We start from the raw sequence: 12,322 nt of genomic DNA, 5'->3' as shown, positions 1-12,322 counted from the left end.
ACATCACTCATGACATCACTGATGACATCTCAAATGACATCACTGATGACATCACTGATGACATCATCCAGTGAGTATGTGTTTCTCAACAATTTTAATATGTTTAATATATATAGGGAAAGGCCTGTTGAAGAATGAGTGGTTGTACAAGTTTGTAAAAGGATGATTTTTTGTGGTGCGTAACATGATTCTATCAGTGAGTCATTAAATGTATGTTACTGCAGACTAGTAACTACACTGTATAAATGTCTGTATGTGTCTGTATGTTGGTGTATAAGTGGCTGCATGGTTTTGTGAAAAGCTATATGAGTGTCTATATAAGTTAATGATTGCTTGTCTCAGTATCTGTATGGGTTCCTAAGTGTTTGTGTGGGTAGTGTGTGTGTGACTCTATGCATAGATGTGTGAGTGGGTGATTCTATGGGTGCATCGTTATAAAAGTGCATCTGTGATGGACTGTATGGTTGAGTGAGTGTATGTATGGGTGTGTTAGGGATTGAATGTATATCTCAGTGGTACATTTGTGACTAACTACATATGTAAAAGGCAGTATATATGCGTGTAAATGTATGTAAGTGGGTAGATGTGAGAGTGTGTGATTGTGAAAGTGACTGTATGGATGAGTGTGTGCTTGTATCAATGATTCTATAAGAGCGTAAGAATGTGGTACTATTTTTATTATTAAGTGAACTTGAGTGTGTATAACCGCATAGGTGAGTAAATGGGAGTGTAATTATTTGCATGACTGACTAGGTGTGAGAGTACCTCTATGGATGATTGGTAGTGTGTGAGTGTCTATATAGGTATATAAATGCATATGATAGTTTTGTATGTTGTGACTGTAAGTATGAGTGACTGTACTGGTGAATGAGTGGAGGTGTATGTAGACTTAAGAGTTAATAAGTGGGTATGTAGTCATTGGTATTGCAGTATGTATGGTTTTGAGAATGGAATTCTTAAATTTTGATTCGGTGTATCAAAGGTTATATTAGGGTGTGAGAAGATGCGGTAATTTATCACATGGATGACGTCATCAGTGATGTCATCAGTGATGTCATTTGAGATGTCATCAGTGATGTCATGAGTGATGTCACTGACCATGTCATGAGTGATGTAATATGTGACGTCATCAGCAGTGGATTGCGGGCGCGCGAGTTATAGTTAGCTGAACTAACTATAACGGGGGAATTTCATTGGTTTTTTACGAGTGAAGTGTCCAGCTAACTATAACATGTGTGAAACCTATGGTTTTTTCAGTGAATTTGCAAGGTTTTTTAAATGCTAATTCCTAACTATAACGTGTGTGAAACCTATGGTTTTTTAAGTGAATTTGTATGGTTTTTTAAATGCTAAGTGTATCCTGCAATATAGAAAGGTTCACCTTTTTAAAAAAAATGGTTAGATATAGTTCAATAACATAGTTAATATCTTCTACAAACCTTTCTTTTTTTGGGGGATTTTTTTCCCAGCGCGTACGGTAAGCTTACCGTACGCGTACGGTACTTTATGTACTGTACGCTTACGGTACTTTATGTGCCGTGCGCGTACGTAATCTTTATGTTCCGTTTGCGCATGCGTACGCGAATTCCGTATGCGTTCGTACTTCCAGTGCGACGCGTAAGCGCATCCTCCCTACGCACACCCGCGCGCGCACATTACGCGGACACGCCGTACGTGCCTCTAATGCGCATGCGCGCGTACGCGCGTGCCTGTAATGCGCGCGTGTCTTACGTACGTGCATGCGTACTTTTACCGTACGTGTAAGGTAAGCTTACGGAGCGCGTACGGTAGGTCATGTGATCCAGAAACAACACTTTTCATTGGTTTAAACTTGTTTCATTTCCAGAAACTTCAAACACCACACCCATTCCCCTCATTACTGCTTGTGATTCCTTAGGAGAAGGAGCTGAATTGTCTTTGGGATACAATGGCAGAGCAGCAGTCCTCTTCTGAGAGTGAGCAGGGCAGCAGCATCATTAGACAGAGAAGGAGGAAACAGAAGAGTTCTTTTATTTGGGAGTATTTTACATTTCCTGAGTGGCAGAAAAAGGTAAATGCTCCTTTAGTTACCTGCTCACTTTGTGAGCGTGTGTTATCTAGAGGTAATCCAAGGAAGAAGTATTCCTTTGGTAATCACACTATGTTGAGACACCTTAGAGATGTTCATCCAAGGACTTTTGCTCGACATACTGAAGCAAACCCTTCAGTAAGTCACCCGAGCACATCCGCAGAAGCTCAGCCGAGTACATCTTCGGCAGCTCAGCCGAGCACTTCCTCTGCGGTGGGAGCATCACCCTCTTCTGCTCCTCTGGACATATACCCTCGATTTCAGAGGGTACAAATAAGGTGCAATACTTGCTATGCTCTTATTGCTTATGGGGAGTCCAGTATTCCTTTAATAGACAATAAGATTGAGCAGCACAAGTGCGGTCCCTTTTAATATTCCCATTCTTTCTTTCCTCTGTCCCTGTATTAACACAAGGGCTCTTTTAAGAGCCACCCTACCTCACAATTTTTTTTAAATTTATTTTATCATTCTTTTTTTTAAAAAAATTTACCGTACGCGTACGTTTTTTTAAAAAAATATATATTTTTTTCACCCTTCAATGTACTTGAGGGACCACAATGGAAATAACAAAAGCAGAGTGAGGAGAAGTGAAAACAAGGGACTACGAAAGTAAATGTGTGATAAATACAGATATTTCAAACTTACCTGACCAACTTAATTATCAATAAATGCTTTTTTTAATTGCTAGAAAAAAGGATTATTCTTCCCAAAATTTTGTTTTTCAATCTGTAACAAAAGAAAAAAAGTATTAATATTTAAACATACATTTTAGAATACAGTCCACATATTTTCATATTTATCATAGACATGTTTTGCCCTTTTTTTGCTGTTTTCAGAATATATTGAATTTCACTGCAAATTGTGAAACCAATTGCATTCATCACTTAACAGCGGGCAAAAAAATTAACAATCTGAAAGATTGTTTGAAAAAAGCCCTGAATCTCTTCTCAGTAAAACATACCTTGATTGAAATATAATATATACAATAAAATTATCATCTAACAATAAAAACTATTTGCACTAAATAACGTCTGTAAATCTTGTTGCTTAGGCTTATACACCCAAATTACATCTGTCAAAGAAGTCCACAAGAGAAATTTTTACCTTTCCATGAGGCCAAATGGTAATTTTTAAATTGTTTTTGGATGAACTATCCAAAGGTAATCCAATAAAATCGCAAAAAATTATTTGTTCAGAAGTTGCAATTTGTATCTAAAATTTTGGTTTCAGAAAAAATAAATACGAATTTGGTAATTCTGCAGGCAAACGTTGCTTTAAAATCAATTTAGAACCATTACACAGTGTCCAGCCTTTTTCACATTGAAGATAAACTGTGTAATGACCAGAAGTTATCGAAGGTCCATCATGGAAAATTATTGCAACTGTAACAAAAGTTTTTCCTGAAATTGATAATTGTTTTCCTACAAACTTCTTTATAGAAGTGTCCAATTTTGTTCCATCAGCTCTACAACGTTGCATCATTAAAATGATATACTGTCCATATTTCTTTAGAAATAACGTTGAAAACATGTCTGATTTACATTTAGAACATTCCATGCTGTGATTGGCATCTTTAACTAATTTACTAAAAGTGACTGATTGACTCTCTGGTAATGTTAAATATATGAACCTTTCAGAATCAACATTAGTGCTGCATGTGTTCATACCGTTTTCACAACTATGTTCCCATTTATAAGAGAGACCAAACATATTTTCTATTTCTACCCCTTCATCTTCCAGTACCATAAGCATATACATCAAGAATTCCAGTGCATCTTGCTGGACATTTTGAGTAAACTGTGTACATCCTGAACATACATCTAAAAGATTTCTAACATCAGAAGCACTTTCTATTTTAGTTTTATCATTAATCAGCTTCACATAAAGGAGACTCATCAGAGAACAGAATCTTTTTTTATGATTTACACTTCAAGAAAACAAACTGCCCCTTTCCTGCGAGTGCAAGGCTAACAGAGCAAGAGCAACACAAATTAAATCTCTGATAACAATTCCTGTGTGCACATTATTCCTGGGTGATACCAGTACACCTTAACTTATGGTGAAGACATACTCAATAATATCTTACAAGTTCAAGACAGTTAAATATCTCCCAAAACACAAAATGTGAAAAACAACTTTAAAAGAAGAATCACATTTCTATTATTTATATCAAAATGCACCACATACATTCTCTCTCAAATTCATAACTCACCTTTAAAATGAGTTAGTTGAGAAAGAAATGTGGCACTCGAACAGCAGATTATCAGAGCCAGAATCTCAGAGCTGTACACCTCTCTCCTCTCACCACAACCAGTAAATGGCAATGTTTCCCTCTCTTTTTTCACACATATACATGTTAATGTAAAATCACAGTCCTTCCTACATTTTTTCAAATGGAATCACACATTTCTATTGGTTGCAACTTTCAACCCCTTTCCAAATCATCCCTTCCCCCAACATGACTTCTGCCTGCTACCATAGCAACAGGTCATGGAACACTGGTGTGAGCAGAGAGGTCAGAAGTTCAGCACACAATGTTTCAAATCCAAAGAGCAAGAGTGCTTGACTTTTCAAACCTAACAGCAAATCCAAAGTAATGTTCAGTGGGAACACATTTTTCTGTACCAATCCAAAACATGCTTTTAAAAATGTAAACATACAGCCTAGTTTTAACTGTAAAATGGTTTGAATCAGCCAATGAGTTCTTTTTATTTAAAAAAAGTATGTATGCCTCCATTTTTCAACTGTCTTTCTTTTCATATTGCCATTCTACTGAAAGACACCTCCTGAGTGCATCCTGTTCTCCTTGAAAGATGTTCACAGTGTAGATTGTAGGTCATAGCTATGTCTTCTGGAGTGAAAAATTTGCAGCAAAAAGAGGTATTGTAAAAGATCTTGCTTTGCCAAATGTAGACATTAAATGGATTGGTCAGAGAGGGTTAAAGTGGCACCAATTAATGCCTTTGGTGAAAACCTTTCTACATCTCCCACAGCCTAACCTTATTATTGTGCACTGTGGTGGAAATGACCTAGGCACTTTAACTGGGGTAGGTCTGGAAATGCTTGTTAAGGACACCTTTGTGCAATTGATGTCACTTTTTCCACAAACTGCCTTTGTATATTCTAATATATGCCAAAGGCAAAAGTGGAACTGGTCCAACCAATTTTGTCCGCAGATTGACAAAGCAAGAAAGCACGTCAATAAGTCTGTTTCTGCTTTCCTCCGAGACTATGGTATGGGTTCTATATACCACAACAACTTGCGTTACAACATGCAAGACATTTATAGAGGAGACTTTGTACATTTCAATGATGAAGGGAACAGAGTCTTCCTCTTGAACTTTCGACTCTGCATCGGTACTTACTTGTAGGTACCCAAAAAAACACTTCATAAACACAAGGGCTCTTTTTAGAGCCACCTAACATCTTAACACTTTTATTTGGTTTTTTTTAATCATTTTTTACCGCCGTACGCGTACCGTACGCGTACCCCTGCGCTTACCGTACGCGCACCCCGTGATTTTTAAAAAAAAAATGTTAATGTATTTTTTACACTTCTTGGTCCTTCTTGGACCCCCTGACAAACGCTAGGGGGTCTGCAACTCTCTACCTTGCCCCCTTTTCACATTCTCCCCCTTTGATTTTTAGTGTGAGACACACAAAATGGCGGCCAACACTTCCTGATTTCGACCGACTGGAATGTTTACTGTCATGTAACCACCAATCAGAATTAAGCTCGCGCACGGCAGCGTACGCGTACGGTAAGCTTACCGTACGCGTACGGTGCGCGCTTATGGATATATATGTACTTTTAACTAAAATTTTCTCAGGAACTACTGAACAGATTGGCTCCAGATATTCAAAAGGCACATCCCTGACCTGAGGACTACCTCTCTGCCAAATTTCAAGTAATTCTGTTCAGCCATTCGGGCTGTACCTTGGACTAAAGGTCCCTATGGAAAAATGCATGGGGAAAACATGTTTTGGGACCCCCCTTTTTTCTCAGCCCCCGCTTGACGAATCACCCCGAGACTTTCAGGGTAGGAGCGGAGCGGAGCGCCCCACCTATTTTGAAAATTTCGCGAGGATTCGTCAACCGGCGCCAAAGTTATTCAAAATAGAATTTTCAGATTTCCTATGGAAACTCGGTCCTAACTATAACTATATAATATATACACATTTATATATATGTATATATATATACATTTATATATCTGTATATATATACATTTATATATATGTGAATGATACACTTACATTAATACTTACATATATAATACACTTACCTTTCTACTTACATTTTCCATGGTAATGGCATGTGTTGTAAAGGCAGGTCATACAGCGACAGCTCCTCCGCTATGGCGGAGGAGCGTCGCACCCTCCTTCCAGCTGTGTAAAATAAAATGAAAATAAAACAATAATAAACTGTGGTTTAATTTCATTTTATTTTGTGTCCCAGGGTCTGGGGCAAGGCCAGGGGGGATAACAGGCACCCATGCAGAGTGGTATGCACTGTTATCAGTGTGCATGACTGTTTGACCGGCCCTCTGGGACTCGCCAGTCAATGCACACTTTGCATGCTCTCCATCCAGGCTGCATTTCAGCCTGGGTGGAGAACATGCCCAGGCCCCAAGTCCCTGGCTGAGCGCAGAAAAACTGCCCTCAGACCAATCACAACAGTGCACTGCAGCGTTGTGATTTTCTCAGGGGAGTCTCAGTGCTTACCAATCACAATGCTGCATTGCAGCATTGTGATTGGCTATGGGGAGCTTGGGTGCATCCTGCTTCCTGACAGAGCAGAGGGACGATGAGAGATGCGGCAATTAGGTAAATCTTTTTTATTTTACTACCTCCCCCAAATACACATTTTTCTAACAAATATGCTCTTCTCATTTGGGATAAAAGACTCCAAGCACATCTTATCTTGTTCACACACTCTGTATGACTGAAAGAGTGGGCCTTTCAAAGTGACAAATCTCTATGCGCTTTGCAAAAGTGAGAGTGGAGACAGGTGGTCACTATGCAAGTCCTGTCGGCTTCTGCAGTGTGTTTTTGTGTGTAAGCATATGGCCCTGCCATTGGTTTGGCTGGCTGCCACTATAAGGGCCCATAGATGTGTACTGATGCCTTATTCAATGCGCTAGACCCTGTAAATTACATATTGTGCTGGACTGCACTTCTGGAAGCTACTTCCGGGGTTGTGGCAAACTACCAGTAGCTCCAGAGCTACTGGTTCAAAACTCCTATACTAAAACAACCACCTTTTGTAATTAGAGCAAGCAGATCTCCAGGAGAACCATTCAATAGTTATTTTGCCCTATGGTTCATGCCATTTATAAAAACTAGCTGCAAAGCTCCATCAACTGTTTGTGGAATTTCAGATGATCTTTGAGCACCTAAATTGCTTTAATTTATGTATAAGTAAAACATTTTGGAGACTCTGTTATCAGTAGTTCAACCACTGCCTTTCTACATGGGGTCACAAGCAGTGGATGATAGAGGTAGCAAGGTTACGTAACAGATCACTTTGGCCATCCAGCTTAACTGGCAGTGACCTTACACTAATCCTTTTTAAATTACTACTGGGGAATCTCCCTATAAAAGTATGAGTCCAATCAGAGTGGCATTTTCCTGAAAATTCCTCATTTACACCTTCCGGGTATTCATTAAAGGATTCTTGGCAAGGGTAAATCAATAACTGCACTTCTAAATGTGTTGTAGAACATGATTTCCTCATGGAGAAAAATAAGAAAAAATGTGGATTTGGACTGCAGTCTCTATTCCCTTCAAATCTATGCTATGAAGATTTCCAATCAGGGTGATTAGGAGACTTTGGGACGCGTCACATGACATTCCCATAAAACTTTGCAAACTTTGACTTCCCCTAGAAGGCTATCATGCATTGGCAGCCACCTTTGAATTGATTTTTTGTGTGTTTGTGGAAAACCACTCAAATATGGTGGCCCTGGACAAGTCTTCTTCCTATTTCTGTCACAGCTAATTCTAATATTGACTCTTTTTTTAGTGCATTTCAAAGGTTTTCAACATATACAGACCTGAATCTTAATTTATGGCCGTGCTCAAGGTGCACACTGTGTGTGGTCTGTGGGTACTGAGTGCAGGGAGTAGGCAAGCTGACAGTGCCCATGGGATACGGCCTTTGTCTTTTGGCCTTTGTGTAAGCATCCGTTTCTTCCTTTTTATAGGTCAAAGGCTGTGGACATTAAGCATAGCTGCTTGATGTGGCAGACGTTAATCATGGGTTTTGGTCACATTCTGCACCCCATTCTCAATGACATGCAGCCTTTTCATCAAATGACTGAGATTATTAAAACAAATCCTACTTGGCAGTGGATAGTTTGCTTTCTGCCCACTCTTGGTGTCAGAAAAACTTCGCATATATGACATTTCAAATATAGATCAGCAAATTTCAAAAGAGGTTTGCAAAATTTAAGACAGAAACTGACATAGTTCCACCGGTAAGGCTGAGATTTTCTGTTTTAGTACTTTCCATTGGAAATATTTCTTTTTAGAGAAAAGCTTCAAGTGTGCTGTTTCCTACGAGGGTTTGTCCCCTTACCTTTTTTCCTAAAATGTGACTCTGCTAGGGAGAGCACACCATGCAGAAAATTTTGCATTTTAATGTCATTTTATTGTGCTTATTGTAGACTTGCCCTCTCCTGCCGTTTAATGAACTTTAAACAAAATTGCAAAATGAAGATGAAAAGCTCCCACGTGTCAGTGTTTTTCTTTTTTATGTTTCTAAGTTCCTGTATATGGGAGCTAAAGTTATCTGCCCCAGTCTTCTTTCTCCATCATAAATTGGTGGTCAGGATTTCTGGAGCCGTTGACTGGTGCCCCAGAGTTCCCACAAACGCCACTTAGAGAGCATCTATATACTCCAACCTCTGACCTTCTTCTTACTTTTCCCCTCATTTTTCGACTTTAATTCTTGCCCTCTGCCTCCTTAAATACTGTTGTACCCTACTGCCTTTATTATCTCCTTACACTGCTCAATGTATTTTCTCCATGCTGTTTTTCTCTAGCTCAGTGTCTGTTTTTCTCTCTGTGATTTGTAATCATGTTTTTCTTTGCCAGACCCGGCACCATGGTGGCCTACCTTGGTGAGCAATACCTATATAAGCCTGATTTCACGGAGCAAGAGATAGCTGCTGTGAAGCAAATCCAGCATCCAAATTACAACCCCCAAACTTTTAATAATGACATCATGCTGATCAAGCTAGCTCAGCCGGCTCAGTACAACCAGTACGTCCAACCGATTCCGCTGCCGACCAGCTGTGCGGGCGCCGGCACCTGGTGCACTGTATCTGGCTGGGGGGACACAATACCTGGTGGTAAGATAACCAAAGGATGTAAACTGGCTATAAAATGGAATGAGTCTCGTGTGCTGATATTTATGTAAAAAGGTGCACACACCATGTTTTGTATTTGTGCATCAATATAACCTTTATGCTTCATAATGTGTTTCTGTTTATGGTCCTGTCTGCCTAGCCTGCATATTCCCTTCATTATAATATTTCTTAAAAGCCAATGACCCTTTGCAAATGAGTGCACGGACGCAAGCACGGCGCAAAGTAATGCAGTGCTGCCCATAACTAAGTAAATGGACGCCATGTTTGCATTGTATTGTGACGGGGGCCCAGGCAATACTTCAGCAGATTTGGCAACAGATATTTTATTTTTGGCTCAGCAATAAAGTTGCTGAGCTGTGTAGCTCAGGGAGCGAATACATCAGAGAATCATATTTATTGAAAATGTCCTGCTGCTCACAGCCTTTTCAATGCATCGGTGCATGGGATGGGGTGAGTGTGCGCTGCATATCATGCAGTTTGTACTGGAGGTATACCCCTCCAGTAAATATTCCAAAGGCTAGTAGACAAGCTTTGAATGCATCCCACAAATTGGAGGTTACGTCATTGATATTTGCCGGGGGGAAGAGCCTGCCATTAGTATGGCCTGGTCTAGGGTGCCTAGGCACTAGGAGCTGCTATTGCACCACAAAGATACAAAAATACAGTCACCAGCTAGGACTTCCCAAGGGGACACTAGGTCTGAGCTTTACAGGCAACCTTGGGATAACATGCCCTCAACTCAGACAAAAAGGAAGAAACATAGGGATACAAAATAACTGCTGGTAATGGGGCTACTGGAGATTCAGATAGGGGTTCCATCCCTTTAAGACCTTCTTAAATATTCTGATAAGAAAGCTGAAATATGGTAATAGATAGGTAACATTCACTTCATACTGTGATGTATAATAGTGTGCACAGTCTAAATAATCTGGAAGGTTACATGTATTCCGTTGTTACTCTTGGCTCTTTCTCCTACCCAACATTAGTGCACTGTGCTGACATCAGGTAAAAATTGAAGGTCATGTGTTTAAACCCCAGTGGCACCAACTCAGGTTTTTACCCATCAGTAGTGGACACTTAGATGTTTATAAGCAATGTAAATAACAGGTGTTAAAGAATGTGATGCAAAAACGATGGCATGGAGTGTTATGTAAAAATAAGCTTTATTGGAAGATTGGAATTTTAAGCGCTCCATTGAATACGGGTGAGGAGGCATGAGAGTCCTTTTTCTCCCAGCCTACTAGGAGCGTGCGGCTGGGGAGCGATGTAGCATGGTGGCTCCTGTTATGTTATGTTATGTTATGTTATCGTATTTTGTATAGCGCGCGATTACCAAATAGGTGTCCTGTCTGCCCCTGCCCTTCAATTTAGTCTTCCTGGATCCCGGAACCCATCATTCTAGCACCAAGCCCAGGGATGTGGTTGCCAGGGTGAGAATGAGTCTGGGGGACTCAACACACACCTCCTACTTGGTCAAAAATAACCAATTGATCTTGCGCCAACACCTGGCCATTGGTACACCCCAGGGGGGTATTTTCTTAAGATGCAATGGAGTGCCACATGCTCGGTTGCTTCGAGGGATGATGGGACAAGATCCTTATGGGTGGATACCTTCCAACATGTGGGGCTGATTTTCTTGATCAAAGACTCATTTTACTGCAGAGGGTGAGCTCCAGCCAGCATGAACATTTTCAACAAATCTCATGGCCTTTAAATGGTGCACTTCGTGGGGAGCTGGATTTATTGTCTCCCCGTACCAGTCTTCTTCTCTGGCCAGCATTCATGGCCCTGGAGACACGCATCTAGTCCTGAAGGTCAGCTGCAGGCGAAGCCCTTAACCAATCACGGGCATCAGGTGGTTTGCCCTTGCAGCTGTCCATGTTGCTGCTGCCATCACCTTTCAGGTCCAGGGCCTTGCTCATTGTCTCGCCCTTTTGCAGGGATTTTTAAGCGTGAGTGAAAAGTTCTAAATGCCAGGCACCCCTGGCCAATCCTAGGGTGAATCTGGACTGAGCCAGAAAAATATGACAATTAGGATGCCCAAAAAGATGTATATGCAGTAGCGGTCCGTGGAGTGAGTTCGGTGGGGCAGTGAGGCGGGGTGGGGGAGGGGCAGGGTGGGGAAATGTAAACACTGGAATATGGATGAACGGAGGTAAGTACACCTTTAAATAAATAAAACGAATTCCTTTGCGCGCGCTGCATCGCAAAATGCAATGCAGCGCGCGCAACAAAATTCGTTTTATTTATTTAAATGTGTTCTTACCTCCGTTCATCCATATTCCGGTGTTTATATTTCCCCACTCTGTCCCTCCCCTGCCCCGCCTCACTGCCTCAGCGAACTCCCTCCACGGACCGCTACTGTGTATATGTATGTTATTGGGAACCTGTATATTCAAATTTGACATGCATATTTAATCCCAGTTTGATACTTTGCTGTACAGTGTAGGCCCAAGTGGAGTGAAACTGCAATTTGAGGCAGATTTCACCTATGTGTATAATACAGTGACATTATAGATGTTCAAGTAAAACCTACTGTTCCATCTATGCATGGCCACTAAATTATAAGGCCTACCACAGGTGAGCATCTATCCTGGCAGGTTCTCTTCTGCACCAGGCTACCTGAGCGCAATTAGCGGGCTGCGCGAAACAGTAGTCCAACAAATGTACAGACTTGTGTGCACACACGTTCACATGTGACGAGCCCAGTGCCCCCGACCCTAGCTGTTCTTCAGCGGCCTTATCTTAAATGACGGACACTAGCAGTAACATGCTCAGTCCAATTACCGGGAATTTACAGTGGGTGAGACTCAGCTAGGGAAACTTACCCAAAGTAAAGGTCCAAACACTGGGTAACCAAAAAAGCAAAAACTTGTAGCAG

The 12,322-nt window shown here is 40.8% G+C and overlaps 1 protein-coding gene across 1 annotated transcript in view; it reads left to right on the top strand.

Moving 5' to 3' along the window:
* Positions 1-12,322, top strand: part of LOC146817647 (trypsin I-P38-like) — a 53,126-nt gene that overhangs the window by 27,717 nt on the left and 13,087 nt on the right. The window contains exon 3 of the mRNA XM_085611108.1: positions 9,167-9,423. Coding sequence (XP_085467234.1) covers positions 9,167-9,423 — 257 coding nt within the window. The remainder of the gene's footprint in view (positions 1-9,166; positions 9,424-12,322) is intronic.

The sequence above is a fragment of the Triturus cristatus genome, chromosome 6, assembly GCF_964204655.1.
Source record: "Triturus cristatus chromosome 6, aTriCri1.1, whole genome shotgun sequence".
NCBI lineage: Eukaryota > Metazoa > Chordata > Amphibia > Caudata > Salamandridae > Triturus > Triturus cristatus.
Note: the sequence above shows the minus strand (reverse complement) of the source record. Positions and strands in the feature narration are given on the sequence as shown.